Raw genomic sequence first — 21,090 nt, 5'->3', positions numbered from 1 at the left:
TATTGAATATATTCTTTGCATATATTTAACATAGACATGTATTATGTAAATTATATTTATGGTAATGTTTACATAAGTACATCTGTCTTATTTAAATATAGAGGTTGTGTAGGAAACTGATCAAATTGGGGTTTTTCTTTATGGAAAGAGAATGTAAGGCAATTCATCTATAACAATCACAAATATTACTAATAATACATATGTAAGCTAATACTATAACATTCGGGCTGTTAATCTTCCCACTGACTAGCCATGAGACATTCCAGGTCAAAACAAAGGTTAGGTCTAAGTTAACCACAAGATTTTATATTAGGTTGTGAATTAAAAAAGACAATTGCAAATATCCCAGTCTTCACAACCTCTACATTTTAATAATACACATATTATGCAAATATTACTGTAAATTTAATTTATATACTGTAGTATATGTATATTATCTAAAACATATTTAAATCTTTTACAAACAAAACCTACAAAATAAATACTCAATTCATGATATTTTATCTTCACTCACAAAGTTAGTGGGGGGTGACAGCTCCATAAACACAATAGCCTTCTTGACTTCACAACCTCCCTGTAAAAGTAATCTATGTGTGTCAAAAGGTGGGTCAAGTTTCCAGGAATAAATATCTGTAGAAATATGGTATAACAGTTGTGAGATGATTTGTGCAGGATAAAAGCCTCCATAAGAACACTATATGTGTCATATTCTGTTGGCTCACTCAAAACAGAGTGTCAGACTATTTGCAGGAGATATGCCTGATGAAGTCAATGCAATCAACATTGGAAAGTTTTAACAAAACATATCAATTGCTTGCTCCTGGCTTACCTAATTGTTGTAAAATTTTAGATATAGGACTAAATAAAATATTAGATTTTAGCACTGATGAAAATCTTTCTATATATTAGAAATTATAATACAGATAGTGCTAGATTAGAGACCAGTATAAATGACATAAGCATCCATCCATGATCCCATCCGTGGATGGCTGTGCATCTGGATTCGGATGGATGTGGATGACCAAAATCCGGATGCATCTGTTTTGTAAAACAGAAAATTTTATTTGAGAATATTGTAGAGCTATATATTGAGAGTAACTATCACAACCTCTATATTAAAATAGTACACATGTATTATGGAAATATTATGTAAACATTACTGTAAATGTCATTTACATAGTACACATATATTATGTAAAACATATATAAATAATTAATTCAATAATGTTTATTTTAAAAGGTTTGTTTGCATATTGTTTAGATATGTTTTAGATAATATACATGTACTATGCAAATTAAAATTACGGTAATATTTGCATAATATTTGCATAATACATGTGTATTATTGAAATATAGAGGTTGTGTATACTAAGTTTCAAGCCATTTCATTAGTTTTTGAATCCATAGTGGTTACATTTGTGAACAGGCTCAACCCATAAGAAATTTTGGAGAAAACTCAGTGCTTGCATGATATATAAAAGTGTTGACTTGGTTTCTGAGTCAAATCATGGCCGATGTTTACGAAATAAATTTCAAAAAAAGCGGAAAATTCACAGCAACATATTCAAATCATAATTTGTTTAGTTCAAAGCATGAATTACTGGCTAATACTCATTCTCTTCATCTTCTTCATCATTTCCAGATAAATCACCAAATTCTTCTCCAGATTCAGACTCTCCTTGTTTGGTACCACATGCTTTCTTTTCCTTGGTATCCTTGGGTTTGATCCTATCTTGAAGAATCTTCTCTAGTTCAGATATAAGTGGACAAACTGGAGAATTAACCCATGAACCAACAGCCATACAAGCTTTGAATGACTGTGATGCCATATTGTGCTGCAAAAAATTGACTTGATGATGTCCAACAGAGAATGCACGTTCAGTGTCAACAGAAGATGCTATAAGGTTAATCATGAGTAATAAATTGATAAAACAAAGATAACACAATATCAGGAGTTGAGCAATAATCTGATGCCATTTTCGCAATTTGTGGTTGATGACTACTAGCATTAGCCCACCACTTCAACTAGCCACCAGCGTCTTGGATTTGGGATGACGGAATGATTGGCTCAGAGAGATAGGTTTGAAGATGGTCGAGTGGAGCAGTAGACGTAGCAGAAAAATCATGAATAACAAATGGTGAGCGTTTCTTCTGTACAAATATTAGTAAAGATATCATAATATGCATAGATATCTTATGTACTACTTGTTGAACAACATTTGGTTGAGAAGTCTTATCTGTTGCATAACTTTGAGTAAAGCAAGCCAAAATACGTTTTTTGATATCCTTGATTTTGCTGGCCGAAAATCCATGGTCTTTGTGTTACGACCTTAAAGCGAATGCTCAGGTTGCAGCGAAGGCAAAGACTTGAGGGCGAGTAAGGGGAAAAGCAAGTTGGTAAAGCGTAGGGAAATACAGAGAGTATCTACGCTTACTTATACTAAGACTATCTACCTGAGGTAACTAACTATAGAACGGGCTGAGTAACTATGACCGAGGTAGATGAGTAATCAGTGAGAAGGAAAGTATAAACTAGGAAGGAGGATGATCAATCATGAGAATAGAAGATTGATCATGAGAAGGAAAAGATATAACAGGTAACATGAAAGATCAATCAAGGGAACAATAAGAATGATCATGAGAAGGGAAAGACAAACAAGGTAACGTCAAAGAGAAAGTGACATGGGAATGAATGATGGGAGAAGCATAGGTGGAGAAGAGTATATCCAGGGGTATGGAAATGAGTAAGCATGATGACGTCCCTCCTATAGGTTGGTAAATTCATAACACTTTGAACCATTTCAATTTCCGATCAGGACATAAGACTGAAATATACATATTAGACTTATCATTAAGCAAATAAAATAAAACTGACATACCAATTGCAAATTGATAGATATCACAGTCTGTAGTAAAGAGAGAATACTTATCTACCATTATCAATGCCACTTGAGATGCAACTCAAACAATGTCCAGAACATCATTCTCAGTGTCATCTCGTAAACCGATAAGCTTGTTTTGAAGATTGTCAAGGATAGTGTTACGACCTTAAGGCGAAACTCAGGTCACAACAAAGGCAAAGACTTGAGGGCAAGTAAGGGGAAAAGCAAGTTGGTAAAGCATAGGGAAATACAGAGAGTATCTACACTTACTTATATTAAGACAATCTACCCAAGATAACTAACTATAGAACGGGCTAAGTAAGTATGGCCAAGGTAGATGAGTAATCAGTGAGAAGGAAAGTACAAACTAGTAAGGAAGCTGATCAATCATGGAAATGTAAAGATAGATCATAAAAGAGAAAAGATAAAGTGGGATTGTTTAGGTTTTCTTTGTTGGCTTCATTGCTGAGGAAGGATAGTTTCTCTATTTCTTTACTTGTAGTTACAGATGTGTATGCTATGACCAGACTGACTTCAAGCACCAGTACAGTATATAAAACTTTGATTTTTTTTTAAAAAAAAAAAAGACTCAAAAATCCCAAGTCCAGATGTGACATGTTGAACTTTTGTTTCAAGCATGACCATTGATCCTTCCTCATCACCACCATTCATGACCTTCCCATTCTCCCCTACCCTTTTCCTGGCCTCTTTGACCTATGATTCAGTAAGTTCTCAATTATTTTACTCCTCCACCCTTATCCAGCTCATTCTAAGCCTATCTAGGATGTTTTTTTTTGCCTTTTTAGAACATGTTTTAGGGTATCTGAAGGGGATATGGTGGATATGTAGGGGAATGTGTAAAGAGATTCTAGGGGGAGTTTTGAGAGGATTTGGGGGGGGAGGGAATTTTGTAGATTTCATGGTTATTGAGGTACTTCATCACTGAAGGTATTGCAGATGAACTTCCAACTTCCTATTTGGCTATTTCTATTTTTATCTTAATATTCTATTTCTGACTGTGTTCTTCATTCTACTGCCGACTTCGGCTTTCTGCTTTCCATCTCTTTCCTATCCTGTCATTTATATAGTTCCTGGTTAAACTGTATATTTCTTCATGCATTACTGCACAGTTTTAACCCTGCAGCATATGCTGAGATACTTATATATAGCTACAAACTTTATTTCTTCACCTCAGTGGGCACACGTTCTGTTATCACTGAGGTATGTATGTTGTGTTGTACTCTTCTATATAACATGTACTCATGTTTATGTAGCCAATTTCCTTTAGGTGAATAAGATATAGTGGACACACATTCCATTGTCGCTGAGCTGATTTTCTTTAATAGTTTTTAGTAAGTGCTTTCTATCTTTTTATGTTTCTATGCTCATTTGTTACTTATAGAACATCTTTCCTCTCATCCATCCTCTCTCATTCTCTAGTCCTATCCCTCTGTATATCCAATGTATTATATTTACTATGCTAATATAATCACTTTGTTAACTCATTCACTCTTAAGCTTATTATTGTCTTAATTGACCTTGACTGTCTGAATTATGTACTTGTGTGACTTATATATATGACTTTTCACTAGTCTATCTTTTTGCCAACATTTTTATATCTATGAGAAAGACATCAACTAAGTACAGTTTAAGTAACCTTTACACAACTTTAACATGTCAATACTTCTACTATAACTATCAAAATAATATTGAAACACTACTGTATTTTTTATTTCCATACTACTTGAAAAATAATGAAATAATATTTAAACAATATGTTATTTTTGTTTGTATTTTTTCCATATATGGAAATAAAATATAGTCAAGTTTAGATAATGTTTAATACTTCCCAAGTAGTATGAAAACAAAAAATACAGTAGTGTTTCAATAATATATCAATATTTGTTGAGGAAGTATTGAAATATTAAGGTTGTGTTTAAGTCATTTTCAAGAAACTTAAGATATATAGGCCCAAGTACAATTAAGAAAAAAATATTTTTCCTGATGCTCTACAATTGGGTACTTACTGCCCAGTAGATGTGAATTTAACGTATCGCCCATGCCCTCCCATATCTTTGTTCACAGTTCAAAAACCTCATCATCAAAATTTTGCTTGTGTTTATGTCTCTCATTAGTCTAGATCCCCTGCTCAGAGTACAAGAAGCCTTGAGTCAGAGACGGGATTGACAAGAGAAGTTCTTTTGAAGGTGTGATTTAACTTTGATATCAACTCTCAATACAGTTGTAATCTTTTGACATGACATCAACAGGATCATCAAGGTTGGCAATGAGGGAGTCAAGCTCCAGGCAATCACCATCTACAATGTTCATCTCCTTTATGATCAAATAATGATTTGCAGAATATTGCCGAAAGAAGACAGTGTGTGAGATAGAAATGAAACCTCCAGTCATTGCATTATATACTTTAAGAGTATGCATGGCAATCTGACTATACTTGAGAAAGGCACAGTTGTTAAGTAGAGAAAACTAGCCTTTCCCTGAAGGTATTTTGAAGAACCAGGACTTTTTCACTTGCCTATTATAGTAAGCATGTCAGTAAGCAAGTTGTCAAGGGGACACATTGGCTTACTATGTCATAAAAATATACCTGGCCTGGGTAAGATTCCTCTGCCAGTGAGATAGAACTCTCACATGCAGCAGAAGATGGAACTGAAGAACTTGGGAGAGGTAAATGATTGGTGGCTTGGGCATACTTGTATTCAGCCCAGAATTGTTCTATGTTAGAGAGATTGGGGGAGAAACAAAGTGATGAAACCAATAAAACCAACAAGATACTGTCGCTACTAGGTTCCTCATCTTCATTGGATGTTGGAAGAGCTGCCTTACAGGGCGGTGTCCGTAGGACAGATCTCTGTAGCAAGCGCAGTGGTTAGGGTGACTGTGACTGTGATGTCACAGGTCACACCTGAACTTAAGAACTTAAGGAGTAGAGTGACAAAAGTTATATTAGGCGTGAACCTAAGAGAACTCGACAGAGTTTTCTACAAGTTTCTACCTACTTATATACCTAGACTGCAGCGCACAGACCAGTGCACAGACCAACTACCCTAGGTAACTATTTATATACTGACATGAGAAAAGAAGTGACATATGAGAAAGTAAACTAATTATACATTTGACATGAGAGAAGAAGAGTGGAGTAAAAAGTAAGTAAATAAAGGTAAATTGATCATAAAAACATCAACAAAACCAAACAAACCATAAAAGTGTCCACAAGTACAAACAACTATCTAAAAGGACATTCCGCGGTGCCAGTGAGTTCCGAAGTACTGTACCATTTCGACCTTATGTTCACTGCCACTTACGTAATCATGACAGCTGTCAACCAGACGTAAGTTCACAGGCTCGGGTGACTGATCACTCGATGTTCACAAGTCCGACGACTGATCACATAATGTTCACATCACCGAGGTTGATGATACTCATGATCAGGTTCACAGCTGACACACAGCCACCTACGGATCACTTCATTTAGCTGTCCGTTGCCTTCAGTATATTGACTGAGGATCCCTCGCTGTAGTGACAGGTATTTTGTAGACATTTTTACCCCAATAAATTTTTTCTCTCTTCCATATCATTCTCACTCCGATGTCCAGCAAAACCCTTGCGTTTCAAATTCCCTACAACATAAAAAACCAATTGATACCTGAGCCGCATATCTCAATACATTCACTCCTTCGATACAATCTCCCCCCTCTCAACAATACTGACCATGGACATAAATCCGTGGATTTCTTCAGCAATTCCGAACCCGAAGACATTGACGACAGTACAATCACTCAACTCCAGTGCCTCCCTATCCCTTCACCAAAGCTGATTCAAGATCTTGTCATGCTTAGCCATGATGCCTGAGAAGCTGGGTTCCAGTCCGTAACATACTATCATCTTCAACCAGACCTGGCTATCGAGAGGGAGAGAGTATCCTTTGTGGGTAATCGCCTTTTGGGAACAGACTGTTGCCATTAAAGACGTTATCCGGAAGTGGGTTCCATGTCGAGACTGGCTTACCATCCTGATAGGACAAAAGAAATCATCAGAACGCCGACAGCTAGCTCAAAAAAGTAGCATCATACTCACATCACTCCCCTGGGGGAAAAAAAACCTCATGGACTCGCAGACAGCCTGCCCATCCATACTCTATGGAGATACTTTGGGTCCAGCTACTTATCATGCTCAGAAATCGACGACGCACTCGCATTGATACATACTGACCTTGTTAACAATCCGGAAAACATGACAACAACGCAAATTGAAGGATCTCCATTCGCAATGTTCCTTCTTGATACCTACCAGGATCAAGGGAGGTACCGGGATAGGCAAGAGCTCGCGTGGCTTCGAACGGTTGGGGAATCTCTGGTCAATTCTCCCAGCGGAAGGTTGGCTACCATAGCAAATCTTGAACCCTTCGATGGCCAGCAACATTGGGTGGCCCTCGTCATTAGTGACGGTGGTAGAAAGATTGAGTATGGAGACTCACTTGCGAAGAAGATCCCACTGCTTCTGTGGGACGTTGTAAAATGGTGGACTTGCTGTCATGCCCCATTTCTGAACCCGGTGCTTGTCGACCTCCCTACCATACGGCAAACAGACAGCCACTCTTGCGGAATTCTGGCGGTGACGGCCCTCCAGGATTCCTTCACCTTACCTTCGCCAAGCATGAGCTGTGATCCAGCGGCGCTTCACCTCGAACTCTTCAATCGTGTTTCGAACGAGATCCTAAAACGAGTCAGCTATGCACCTCAAGCTCACTCTCAACCATTAGCCACCACCGTCACTTTCATTGACTACCCCGAAAATGATATATCCATTACCGTTCACAGTTCCCCTTCCATCCCCTGCCCCATAAACTTGCCAGCAATTGAAGAAGTTCCCGATATAATTGGCAAGGCTTCTCTAGAATCCTTACCATCAGCGTTGGGACAAAAGAATCGCAAATCAAAACTGACAGATTACTGGTCAGTCGTGACTGTGGAGGAGAGACGAGCCAAGCAAATTCAAGAATCTGAGAAATTGATTGAGAGGGAGTTAGAGAACAAAGAGAAGGAGAGGCAGAAAAGACACCAAAAGCAAGTACAGAAGCTGGAATCTCACTGTGAAGCCCACAGAAATTATCGTGAACGGAAACGACTTGTGAAGACGGCAAACAACGTGAACGGGGTACCGGAGGGTAGAAAGAGACAGGTATGTATTGTTTGGGATTTGTTTGTCGTGAGGTTTGTTTCGCTGACAAACCCTTAGAAACTTAATGATTCAATCAATGACTCGTCGCTTGCTACTGTCGATGACTCAAATGATACAGAGGCCTCCACTTCTATCTTTTCTCATGCAACCGTAGCGGAAATTTCACAACCCCGCCGGCAATTCAAGGTCGACTCTCGCAAGAACAAGAAGGCTGTCGGCCGGAAGTTGACTCATGAACAAACAGAGGCAGTTCGGATGAATTGGTTCATGCCTCTTATATGGTCAACTATTGAACAGGCTGCAGCTAAGGCCGGTAAGCCATGGTCCCCTCGTCTCATTATTAAGGAAGCCCGGACATTAAATCCGGCCATTTTCAATAACCTTCGGGAGCAAGTTATTGGACGATGGATCGATAAGGAGGCACAGGCCAGAGGCAAGTCTCATTGGCTACCTGGCGTTCTGGAACAGGTGAAAAGGAATTCCCCTGATGGTACGATAAGTCAAGAAGGCATTCTGGTATGTCTGCCATCGTCTACAAACCTCCTCCCTCACTTTATAATGTGCAGTCCCTGTACCCCGCTGCTCAAGAGCGCATTGCCTTCCAGCTGAAGTCACTCCGGGATGCTGGCATTGCTCTGACGCTACTAACGATCCGTGCTCTTATGATCGCTGTGATCACAGACATGGCGCCGGAGGTTTACGAGGTTCAAGCTAAGGACGGCAGCTGTTTTAAGTGTTCAGAGAGCTTCGTGCGTGCGTAAGTATCTACGGAAGACTCTGGGCTGGAGTGAGCGGCATGCAACCAAGGCTGCCCAGAAATTTCCTGTCAACCTTCAAAAGATCCTTCGCGAAGCTTTCCTACGTGAAGCCTTCCTCATTCAAGACTACTCCATACCCACAGCGCTACGTGTGAACACCAATCAAACCCAACTCATCTACAGTATCAGCAGGGTTCTGATAGGACATGGAACTTGGCCGGGGAAAAACAGGTGGCTACAGTTGGTCAGGAGGAAAAACGGGCCTTTACTCTTGTTCCATCAATTTCTGCTAGCGGTGAATTACTTCCCATGCAGGCAATATACATGGGGAAGACAAGTATTTCATGCCCAAGTCCACGGGCAGCCAGATATGATCATGCCCAGGAGCTGGGGTTCCAAATGCTTCCTTCGATGACAACAACTTACTGGTCCACTCAAGAAACGATGCGCACTCTCATTGATACCATAATAGCCCCGTATTTCGAACGCAAGAAGCAAGAGCTTGGCCTGCCTCAGACCCAGCACTCTATATGGAAGATAGATTGCTGGTCCGTTCATCGATCGCAAAGTTTTCGTGAATGGATGAAAGAAAATCATCCAAACATCATTCTCGTTTTTGTTCCTGGAGGTTGTACAAGTGTATGGCAGCCTTTGGATGTCGGGATTCAAAGGGTTCTCAAGCTAAGTATGCGCCGGTCAGCTCATCGTGATATTGTACATGAGGTTTCAAGTCAGATCGAGGAAGGCGTTGAACACATTGCACTTGACACCACACTCAGAACGCTTCGGAATTGTTCCCTGCAGTGGGTTCTCAATGCCATTGCGGATGTCGATAATCAACAATTGATTCTTAAGGTAAGTTTATTGTATTCAGCTTGTGTTTCATTAACTAACAATCCCGTAGTCCTTCAAAATGTGCCGTGTTGGCCCTGACTGGAATCTTTCCCAGGCATCTCTGACATCGCCGAGTGCTCTTGAAGCCCTGCGAAATTTTCCATGCACGAACAAACCATTCTATGATGAACTTTGCGGCCTGACTCCTTCGACATGCTCCGAGTTCCCCCTGGATCAGAGGTAGAGGAACAACCATTCACGGATTCTCCAGAAGATTACAGTGACGTGCCCATACCGGTGCTCATCAACACTCTCACTGGCCAGTCACCAGATGGCTTTCTAATTTCAACTGATGGTTCACTCGAGCGAAATTCGATGGCAGAATGCGAAGGGATTGGAGAGGAATCACCTGAGGTTGCTTTAGGAGGACGTCCTAAGAGGGCCAGACATCCGCGAGTGCTATTTGGGGGGCTTGAACTGTGGGAGGAGCACTAGTTTTAGATTTCTTGTGGACGTTTATTGTAGACGAAAGAAATTGTTTATTGAGAATTTCCTTTTTTGGATATGTTTATCTACTTTGGGATATGTTTCAGCTGGTAGGTGATCTAGTTCACACTTGGTGATCACGCATCACATGAACTAATTTGATGTTCACAAAACCCCCTGATCACCGATCACGTGAACATGAGGTCAAAATGGTACAGTATGTTGCCATCACTTCTCCACATGGACACATCATGAAGAACCGGGCCGGTTCCCAACGACGGTAGTCTGGGTTATTCCATCGCTGCAACATCCACGGTCTCTCCAATACTGCGTCCCACATTATCAATGTTACTCTCCTATACAATACACACCTGCGGTCCTCCAACCTCCACCCGTCTGGTTGGGGTTCTCTTCCGATAGCCGCTGCTGCTCTCCTCCATTGCACTTGTTCCGCATGATTCGGGGGTAAGAAAGATAAGATAAGATTATAGAGTTCAGGTGGTACATACATAAGTCTGTAGCTTGCGCCATTTTAGCAGTATGCCGATAGTTCAGCCTCTGTCGAACTGTAGCAGCAGAGGGAAATTATCATGTATTAAAATATGTGACAGATGTGACAGTGTGATGCCGTGACATTCTGGCAAAGTTCTAACAACCTCTATATTTCAATAATACACATGTATTATGCAAATATTATGCAAACATTACCGTAATTTTAATTTGCATAGTATATGTATATTATCTAAAATATATCTAAACCTTATGCAAACAAAACCTTTAAAATGGACATTATTGAATTATTTTTTTACATATGTTTTACATAATGTTTGCATAATACATGTGTATTTTTGAAATATAGAGGTTGTGAGAGCTAGAAGTGATGATATTCATGTACAGAACTATATAGTATTTATAGTAATAATAATGGTCCGTGAGAGGTAAGGAAAGGCATGTGTGTGCCATGACTCGACTGCGTAAACAGGAGTTCAACACAAGGTAGTGAAACATCATATAATGAAACATAATGTGAAACATAATGCTGAAACAGTAATCAGACATATTAACATGGAGATTAACTCAACATGCACAACCTTTATATTTGAATAGTACACATGTATTATGCAAACATTATGCAAACATTACCGTAAATATTATTTTAATAATACATGTGTACTATTTAAAACATATGTAAATTAAAAATTCAATAAAGTTCAATTTAAGACATTTATTTGCATAAAGTTTGAATATGTAAAACATATTACATATGTACTATGTAAATTAAAATTACGGTAACATTTGCATAATGTTTACATAATACATGTGTATTATTTAAATATAGAGGTTGTGATGTTTCAACATTGGAAGCTGGAGCTAGAGCTGCTTCAACCTTAAGAATAGATGTACAACAAACAAGGGGTGTCATATCATCTCTAAGGAGGATAGAATGAATTGTAAGGAGTACAGTAAGATGTTGTAAAGGAGATCTTTGTATGACAGATTGTATTGTCACAAACAGATGAAACAAATTCTTTGAGCCAGTTTGCCCAGGAGAGCCCACAGAATGAAGTGACCATTGACCCTGTACTCAAAATTTTCTTTAGATAAACTACAGATCTTGGGCTGGGCATTAATGGATTTACCCAAAAAAATGGCTCAGGTGCACAGGAGTTAAGTAACTTGTATCAAATTGCTATTGCCACAAGTTTCTACCCATGCAACATTCTACTTCGACTCAGCAAAGTATCATCATTCCTTGATGCGAGAATGAAGCAAAAATCTCCAAATTTCTACAAAGTTGTGCTGGTCCTCCTCCTGCTATTTCTCTCTGCTCCAAGTATCCATTGAGGGTGAAGACATTATGCACTAGCTAGACTGATTCTCATTTGACTCATGCCAGTGTTACGGTCCAAGCTGTTTTACACTTGAAATCAGCCTTAGCTATGAAATATAGTTTATTACAGACTTAGCTACATCATCCTATAACCCCTACTCATCGCTCAGCACACAACATCTATATTTTAGTAATATATATGTTTTATGTAAACATTATGCAAACATTACCGTAAACATAATTTACATAGTATATGTGCAATATGTAAAATATATCTAAACTTTATGCAAATAAAAGCCTTAAAATGGGCTTTATTGAATTTTAAATTTACATATGATTTACATAGTACACATGTAGTATGTAAATTATATTTATGGTAATGTTTGCATAATGTTTGCATGAAACATGTGTACTATTCAAATATAGAGGTTGTGGCAGAGTATACCATTCATTGTGAGTCTACATGAGGGATCATAGGCAACCTATATGGGAAAACTGTACCATTAAGAAAAATATAGCCTTTAGCTAGGACAAACATATGTCTAGCTATAATGAGCCTCTGCATGTAGACCAAGCTAAGCCTTGGCCAGTCATGGAATGACATGTAATCTTAGCAAGTGTGGCTAACATGTGGATCTTATACTCCCAATGGAGAATCCAGCTTGATCGCACTTCGATCCAATGAAGATCAGAGGTAGCTCCTTAATCCGACATTACATGGGGATAATAAACCCTAGCTCCGACTCTGGGTATTCAGCAAATGGACCTGTGTTACGACCTTAGTCTGGGACTCAGGTTACAGACAAGTGACAAAGACTTGAGAGTGAGGAGAGAGTAAGAGAAAGGGAAAAATACAATTGGTAAAGCGTAAGGAAGTACAACAATATCTACTGGTCTTATATATGTAAAGGTATCTACCCAAGGTAACTAAGTATAGAACGGGCTGAGTAACCATGACCGAGGTAGATGAGTAATCAGTGAGAAAGAAAGTATAAACTAGGAAGGAAGATGATCAATCATGAGAATAGAAGATTGATCATGAGAACGAAAAGATATAACAGGTAACATGAAGGGTCAATCATGGAATGATCATGAGAAGGGAAAGATAAACAAGGTAAGGTCAAAGAGAAAGTGACATGGGAATGAATGATGGGAGAAGTGTAGGTGGAACAGAGTATATCCAGGTATGTGGAAATGAGTGACCATAATGATGTTCCTCCTATAGGTTGGTGAATTCAAGGTCAATGAGTTTTTGTGTTTTACGGTTTCAATATGATGTTGAATTACATGCTTTCTTGGTCGATATGGACAATATATTGTTTGAGTATCATTTGAAAACTACGTGTATCTACTCTCTCTGCCTTTTATTCAAACATGTACATGCATGAAAAACGAGGTCAAGAAAGCCGTGTTGGAGTCAAATATGCACTATTCAGCACCAATCCTCACCAAGGTCAGCGTTGTACCAGCTTGGTTTAGTGTTCCGTACATCTCAGAGATGCCGTCACATGGTGAAATTTGCGCCTTTTTTATTGGGGGCGAATTTAGCTATATGGTCGTCACTCACCCTAAGCCTGGGGACAAGGAAAATGTTGAAATCAGCCCAGTGCTATACACCACCCCGCTCCATAGGCTGCAGTAAGTCATTCCTTCCAACCTACATCAGTAAAAAGTTATTCTACTTGAGCAACTTGAGAAAAATAGCACTTGAGAGCAATTTGAAAAAAGTTTCAAGATCATCAAGTAATGTCTCAAGTAAGAATTCAAGAGATTTTACTTGAAAAGCTTCTTGAAAAAAAGATTTATGCTTGACATAAACTGTCATTTTTCAAGTTTCTTCAAGTATAAGCAAGTACATTTCAAATCTCATCAAGTATAATCTCAAGTTGTCACTCAAGTAAGCCTCAAGTGAAATTCAAGTAAATTTCAAGTTTCTTCAAGTAAGTGTATTGGTGGATTCGTAGCTAGACAAGGAAACGAGTAGATAGATAATTAGTAGAAAGACGGACAGCCAAAGAAAGATTATGTATTACATAATCCGGACTCTTAGTTAGTTACTGTAGTAGTTGTATGTGGAGCCTTGAATAGTTGAACAGTGTCTTGTCCCTCGTCAGTTCGCGCTCGAAAGTCTCATTTTAAAAGAAAAACTCTATTTCTTATTTACTTCATTTTTCTATCTTACTTGACTCCTTACCCCTCTCGAACTCCCCGCGTCACCTTCAGTACAAATTGGAGCCCACCGCGAGGGGTAATGCAGTCAAACACAGCCCCCTCACTACCTTACCTTCACCATTTCAACCTCTACACATAATCTACGCCCTCGACAGCCTCCGAAGGCACCACAACGTAAACCTTCGAACACCTTGCCAAAAAGAAAACCAAAGCCACAGTTGGAACTGGCACTCCCAGAAGACGAGCTAAAGAGAGAAGAGTCAGAATCAGAGGAAGAACAACCAGTTGTTGAAGAAAGCTTACGTGCTCATTCCCAAAGACTCCTTTTTGAAGAGTTATCTAGACGTCCTATTCCCCCTACTCCAACTCCAGTTCCAATACCAGTTCTACCTCCAAATCCAGCTCGGATTACCTCTCCAACAGGTACAAAGATGTCGACTACCATGAAAGGCACTATGCCTGACCCTTCAAGTAAGAAGGCACCTAGATTTGACAAGAGAAAGCCTGCAAAGCTTTATGGCTTCTTCGAAAGCTTCGAAGAAGTAGCAAAGGGTTGTGGTTTGGATGCTAAGGAAATGTCAAAGGCAGTTGTGAGGTACACAGATGAGAAGACGAAGAGGTATTGGAAAACTCTGGATGGATATGATAAGGATTTTGGGCAGTTGAAGAAGAGTATAGTGGGAACTTACTCGAAAACGGAACTGGAACCCTCCTTTTCAGTGAAGAAACTGGTCAAACTGGTGGAGAAGTCAGCAAAAGCTCGGATATCGAAAGATGATCAGCTCAGCGAGTATAACCGTAACTTCGGGTATCTTGCAGGACAGCTTCAAGCAGCCAGGTAGCTGTCAGATCTCGAAAAGAAGGAATATTTCTGGAAAGGACTCCATCCCTCAACCAGAAAGAAAATACGAGCATACCTGGAAATTCAGGATCAAACTCTGCAACGGTCAGACTACCCCAGTGTTGAGAAAGTAATGGAGGCAGGGATGTTCCTATTTTTGAAGGAGGCTGATGGTGTAGATGACGAGAGGATAGGAGTGAAGAAGAGTGGACAGAAGAAAAAGGGAAGAAAGTCGAGGAGAGAGGAGACAAGTGATGAGGAGAGTAGTGATGAGTCGGAGTTGTCAAGTGATGAAGAATCTGATTTGAGTGAATCAGAATCTAGTTCAGAGGAAGAATCGGAGGAAGAGTTGTCAAGTGAGGAAGAGAGGAAGAGGAAGAAGAAAGGAAAGGGGAAGAAGCCAAGGAAAGGAGAGAGGCGAGAGGTTAAGACAAAGAAAGTGAGGTTTGCGGAAGAAAAGAAGATGGGAGAGAGAGGAAGAATGATGGAGATAGATGGACTTACGAAGCAGCTGCATGGATTAAAGGTCAACGATGTGGCATATATGACAACTTATACCAAGTTGGTTGCATTAGTACCAACTCTCAAGGACCAAATTCCACTTCCGTCGCAATGGGTTATGGCTACATCAACACCAATGTATACTCCACCAGTACCCCGACAACAACCAGTGCCGTTCTCATCGCAAAGACCTGCTGATAATCGGTGCCACTTCTGTAAAGATCCTGGCCATCATTGTCGAGGGTGTCGCTTGAGGACGTTCCATGTAATGTGGTCAGGTCCTGGGGCCGTTTTTTTTTTTTTTTTTTTTTTTTTGTAATCGAGTGGCTGTTCAAGCCTTCTATTCCAGTGATATAAGTACATGCTAACACTATGTACAATGTGCTGAGAATACGGTTGCCATGACGCGTTACCAAGAGAAAAAGAAAACATATCCTGCGCGACAAGGTCAAGCGCTAACGTTGAGAAAAAGAAAAATAAAAGTTTGATCGAAAAAGAATGATACATCAGTATGCGACCCCGGGACGAACCTAAACAGTCGGGCACAGACCATACCTAGTATCGGAACGCGAGTCCAAGAAAACAGGCGGAGAGTAGACATAAGAAAATGAAAACGAATGTTGGTAGGCCGATCCGGCGCTAACTCCCGAAACACGTTTTGACGTGCGCTGATCACTTCTTAGGGAACTGGCGCTTAAGCCAGTCCCTATCAAATCGGTTCTGCCAGAACGGACACGAAGTGTCCGTGGCAGAGTGGTCGCGCTTCATCTTGCCTGCCGCACTACAGTTGACACAAGACCTAGCTTCTGGATCGCGCTTTGAGTGGGCGCAGTATTCGTGATGGGCGGCTTTGGAATGAGGGAGCCCGCAGAGTGGACAGCGAATGCCTTTTGATCGGCATACAGAGGAGTGATGACCCCACCTCATGCACCGAGTGCACAAGGCAGAGCCGGGCCGTGGAGCTGCGCCGCGGATTTGAGAGTTCCGACCGCCAATGACGATTGTCTTACCAATGTAGGAGCGGGCCGAAGTGCCCGCGACGGAATCACAGATATCGACCCAAGCAACACAAGTGTCACTGTGGGCTGAGGTCCGCATGAAGCGAACAGCGTGCTTGATGGCGATGGAGAGTTCCTTGCCAACCAGCGAAATGGATAGCGCGTTGGTGAACGCGCTGCGCTGTACGTTTTGCCAGACCATGGGTTCGGTGGGGATCATGGGGACGTCGATGACCTTGAGGTAGGAAGTCGACGTAACTGGAGTGGACTTGATGGGCACAACGCCCGCAACAGTGACGAGACGCTGTATGTGTTTGAGCACACACGCAGTCTCGGAGGAAGTAGGGACTCGGCTCGTGGCAATGAAGATGCCGGATCCAGAGTCTTCCGCATGTTCGAGAATGACGTCAGACTTGACGTCATTCTGGAGGTGGGTGTTGATTTCGGCCAGCATGGCCGGGGACACGTGGGCGGCGCAGACAGAAGATCCGGCCGGGGGAGTGAGCTGCACACCGCGGCGCGAAGCGCCGTGGCATGTGTGACGAGCCCTACGTTTTCTGCCCGAAGGCTTGGACGCAGGGGCAGTGGCGACGGCCGCGGGAGCGGCGGGAGCCTGAGGACGGGGCGGGGGCTGTTGTTTGGAGGGGCTGTTGGCAGCGGCCTTAGCGTAAGTGTTATTTTTGGAAGGGACCGAGGTACCCTTTCCAAAAACGGGTGGCTGGGGTGGAGGAGGGGGGGTCGGCTGCGCCGGCTTCGCCTTCTTCGATTTTCGCGGGGTCATGTCCATGTCGGCCGACGGAGACCGTGGCTGAGGGGTGGCTGTACCCGAGGGAGTAGGAGGGGGAGGGGTTGGTTCGAGTGCCGGTGGCGGGGGATCGACCGACCCGATTATCATTGCAAGCTGCTCACTGAAGGAGCCAATGCCTGCGACGGAAGAGATCTTTGTATCATCAAGATCGCGACGCTTGATGATAGTGTGTGTTGCTCGCACCACACAGTCTGTGAACTGCGCGTAGAGCGGGTGGTCACCTTCGATATCCTCAAACATGCGGATCGTGGTGTTGATAAGCTTGATCATTCCCTTTTGACCAGCGGTCATGGTGCAGGAACGACCAGAGGAGGGGGTGGAAGTCGGAGCCGGTGTCGGGGTCAACGGGAACGGTGCCGGGGAGGGATTGTCCAAAGGTCGGGGGGCCGAAGTGTAGGACAGGGGAGTGAGGGAGGACTCTGGGAACCCAGTAGTCCTAGAAGGTGTTCGCGCCGTCATGCGAGACGCCGCGGGGAGTTCGAGCTCGTCTTCCATACGAGCCGCCGCCTGTAGAAGAGCACGCCCAACAGAAGTGTTGTACATACCCTCCGGAATTTCGTCATCAGACCAGTCGCCTTCGTCGCCGTCAGCGTCAACGTCCATTGCAGATTGTTTATTGCGACTCATAACTAGTGGCCACTGAGACTTCCAAAAGAGGAAGGTAGTGGTACAGGTTCAAGAAGCGATGAGGTCCTGGGGCCGTGTTCTTTGCGCATTTTGATAGCGCTTGTCGTAATTCATGCTGAGAGAACACAACCCATTCTCTCTCTTCCTTCTTCTCTACTTCCTGCAACATGCGATCCAAGAGCAGAGCATATTGTGATGCTCATTGCAGTTTGTTGAATAAAAAATGTCTTGGATGGGAGGGGACACCAGTTTACTGGTGCCCCAGAAAAATGAGCAAGTGAATCGCAATGACGATTCTTCTGAAAAACGCACCTTTCAGGGTGTCAGCGCCAAGTTCCTGGCTTCCCCAAAATTCCGGACCAAATAGATGCCAGCCCTGGGACACCGGCAGCGCCCTACAAAAATGGAGTGAATCATAATGTTTGAACTCTGATTGACCAACAATGGAAAGGGTCACAATGTTCGCCACACAGTGGATAAAAAAAGATCAAAAGCAAACCTGATTTAAGTAAACAGAAGGGATGTGTCAAGAAGTGGGTGCCAGTTATCAAGATCACAATTTTGATTGATCAAAACTACTGAGGCATTCAAGATAGCACAATGTTAAGGCGAGGAAGGAGTGTCAGGAGATGTGTCAGGAGACAAGTGGCGCCAGTTGGCTTGCCTAGACAGACAGGACTTCACAAATTGAAGTGCCCTACGCTCAAAAGCCTGGAAGTTGAGCCTCTGGTGATTAAGTAGTACCTAAATATTTAGAAATTTCAGGTGCGGGACATTCATAGGTAGAAAAGCATCCCACCATAAGTTGTCGCATCAGAGGCCTATATTGAAAGACCGTTAAAGCCCATTGCTCAATTAGGTCTATGGTAAGAGTATCTAACTGAGCAAAGGGATAAGCGCAAGCACACATGTTTGTAGAACAGCAGGATGCACCTGCTGAGGCTCTTGAATATGAGCAAACGTCTCCTCAAAGCCATGGCTGTTGAGGGCATAGAGGACTTCTTGTATCATGGTGTTTTCTTCTCCAAAGAATCCCTGTCATAAGCGGCTCAAATAAACTAAAAAGCTATCGCGCAGATGACCGGACTTACTTGTGAAAAAAGTGCCCCCCAAGGTAGTGAACCAGTGAAATCTTACATAGCCTCCAGATGGCTTTCCATATGGAAGTCCAGCTAGAATGATTGAGCATCAGCTATCAGTTTCAAAAACACACTTACTGCTCTGGTTCGTATGAGGACTTCGCAAACAGCCTCTAAAAGCTGAATTTCTGCCTCCTCATCCTCAGACACGAGCTCATCATTTTCGCAAAGGGTCTCTGCTGAGACTGTAGCACCGTCACTATCACCATTTCCAAGCAATGAGGGATGGGTGGATGCCAGGTAATAGATGGCGGCGTCCATTCCAGCTGAGGGTAAGGATAAGATAGAGGCAGGATAGAAAAGATAGCTGACCGTGCTACCAATACTCCCCTCTCAAAATCCATGAAAAGCAGCTGGGCTATCCCATCCAGGGCTTGACTGTTCTAGGCATCAAAGTTTCATCAGCGGTCGCCGCTGAGGGGATGACATTGACCAAGCAAGCTAGAGAGGGGGAGTATGCTAAGGCCGCCGCCTTCCAAAATAATGATAGATCATTTACCTCGGTATTAAAATAGGGTTGGTATGATGACTGACAGGGACCGCCTTGCAAGAGACCCTGAGTGATGATGATCTATAGATTTCAAATATTAGGCTTTCATATTTTAGATCAAAATACGCAGTTTCACCACACTATCCAGAGCATTTTTGAATAAAAAAAAACCTCATTCCAAGGGTACTCTACTTCCTTCCTTTATACGTGATGTAGGATTTTTGCTTCACCCAGTGCGGGCCTTTGTCACTTACATAGAATATGTACGCCTCCCCATCAATGTACTGCTTTGCCTCCTCAGTTTCACCAACTGCAACCCAATGAACACCCTTGTTGCTTTCGTTGATCCAGGTTTGATGCTTGGTGGGTTGTCCATTGGACATAACATCACAGATGTAGAGGGCCTTGAATGGGACAGAAACATCGGGGGGAACCCTAGGAGGCTCGGGTATTGGGTGACTGCGCTGGTCATAATACCAGGTCTGAGCCAGTTTACCTCTGTAAGGTGATGTTTGCTGCGGGCAGTGATAAGGCGATTCACCAGGGGTCTAGGATTCAAGGCGTCAGGGCTCAAGCTACAAATCAGAGGGAGAAAGCAGGAACAGACTTCACTTTTAATGGAACTAATCTGGGGTCCTGCCTCTTGCCGGGTGAACAGTGATTCTGCCTTTCAAGGTCAGCTGCTGAAATGGAAAAAGAGAGTTAAGGCGCACTCTAGTTGGTCTTTCTTCCTCGCTTTCAGTAATGGTGCTCATATTGGATAAAGTTCCCTCAAGGCTGTTTTGAGAGATATACGTGCTTAAGGGGCTCGGCTTTTCAGGAGTCTGAGACCTTCCAGGAGTCACAGAAGCTCGGGAAGGCAATGCAGTGCAGGGTGGGCTCTGATGTTCAGGACTTCCACGACCTCCAGGAGGTGATATGACCTGCTGGGGTGGTGCGACATGCTGGGGTGATGCGACATGTGGGATCAAAAAGTGAACTTTTTCATCCTGCAAGGGGATCAGAAAATAGCGAAAAGGGAGAAGTTGGCATCCGTTTGCTGACCTTGGGGCACCAGCGAGGGGAGGGGCTTGATTGCGCCTGGACATCAAAGTGACCATGAGGGTGTGCTGGTTGACAGATGTCTGATGTATCCAAAGATTTTTCAACAAAGAGGTAAAAATATCCCCTTCCTCTCTCAGAGGACTCAGAGTGGAGTGAAGTCATGGCGGTGAAAGAAAGGTGGAAGTAATAGGGAAAGTCCGAAAACCCCGGATGATATTTTGGCAGGTTAAAACATGTTTACACGAGTCCAATGATGGGGTTAGGGTTGAGTATTTAGGTGGAATACTAGAACAAATAGTAGATATCTAGCGGCGAATCATACAAGCGAGTTGTATCCTGGTCTCAGACTTGGTTTAACAGACTCCAAAGGATAATGATTCACCGTCTCTTTCTTCCATCATCATCCGGAATTTCTTCCCTCATCATGCAGAAAGAAAGTCATTGATTTTCAAGCAAAATGACCCGAGTTTCGAGAAC

General features: G+C 42.3%; 6 protein-coding genes across 6 annotated transcripts; 2 read left to right on the top strand and 4 right to left on the bottom strand.

The window, feature by feature from the left end:
* Positions 1-1,724: 1,724 nt before the first annotated feature.
* On the bottom strand, positions 1,725-1,898 carry AGABI2DRAFT_56927 (hypothetical protein; the record flags this gene model as incomplete). The annotated part of the gene is made up of 1 exon (XM_006462286.1): positions 1,725-1,898. A coding segment is annotated over one exon (174 nt), but the record flags the coding sequence as incomplete, so codon positions are not given.
* A 5,238-nt stretch (positions 1,899-7,136) lies between these two features.
* AGABI2DRAFT_143966 (hypothetical protein) lies at positions 7,137-10,171 on the top strand (the record flags this gene model as incomplete). The annotated part of the gene is made up of 6 exons (XM_006462285.1): positions 7,137-8,084; positions 8,142-8,600; positions 8,651-8,833; positions 9,026-9,697; positions 9,747-9,810; positions 9,900-10,171. 6 exons carry the CDS (start codon positions 7,137-7,139, stop codon positions 10,169-10,171), a joined length of 2,598 nt encoding a protein of 865 aa, XP_006462348.1.
* Positions 10,172-14,596: 4,425 nt separating this feature from the next.
* On the top strand, positions 14,597-15,761 carry AGABI2DRAFT_143965 (hypothetical protein; the record flags this gene model as incomplete). The annotated part of the gene is made up of 3 exons (XM_006462284.1): positions 14,597-15,003; positions 15,064-15,532; positions 15,582-15,761. 3 exons carry the CDS (start codon positions 14,597-14,599, stop codon positions 15,759-15,761), a joined length of 1,056 nt encoding a protein of 351 aa, XP_006462347.1.
* Positions 15,762-16,191: 430 nt separating this feature from the next.
* Positions 16,192-16,761, bottom strand: AGABI2DRAFT_43138 (hypothetical protein; the record flags this gene model as incomplete). The annotated part of the gene is made up of 1 exon (XM_006462236.1): positions 16,192-16,761. A coding segment is annotated over one exon (570 nt), but the record flags the coding sequence as incomplete, so codon positions are not given.
* A 2,312-nt stretch (positions 16,762-19,073) lies between these two features.
* On the bottom strand, positions 19,074-19,340 carry AGABI2DRAFT_119209 (hypothetical protein; the record flags this gene model as incomplete). Its single annotated transcript, XM_006462283.1, has 2 exons — positions 19,074-19,112; positions 19,158-19,340. The coding sequence occupies 2 exons, from the start codon at positions 19,338-19,340 to the stop codon at positions 19,074-19,076; spliced, it is 222 nt and encodes a 73-aa protein (XP_006462346.1).
* Positions 19,341-19,741: 401 nt separating this feature from the next.
* AGABI2DRAFT_119208 (hypothetical protein) lies at positions 19,742-20,775 on the bottom strand (the record flags this gene model as incomplete). The annotated part of the gene is made up of 5 exons (XM_006462282.1): positions 19,742-19,768; positions 19,824-20,117; positions 20,177-20,236; positions 20,283-20,558; positions 20,614-20,775. 5 exons carry the CDS (start codon positions 20,773-20,775, stop codon positions 19,742-19,744), a joined length of 819 nt encoding a protein of 272 aa, XP_006462345.1.
* Between the last annotated feature and the right edge of the window lie 315 nt (positions 20,776-21,090).

Source organism: Agaricus bisporus (genome assembly GCF_000300575.1).
Source record: "Agaricus bisporus var. bisporus H97 unplaced genomic scaffold AGABI2scaffold_7, whole genome shotgun sequence".
Classification (NCBI taxonomy): Eukaryota; Fungi; Basidiomycota; class Agaricomycetes; order Agaricales; family Agaricaceae; genus Agaricus; species Agaricus bisporus.
Note: the sequence above shows the minus strand (reverse complement) of the source record. Positions and strands in the feature narration are given on the sequence as shown.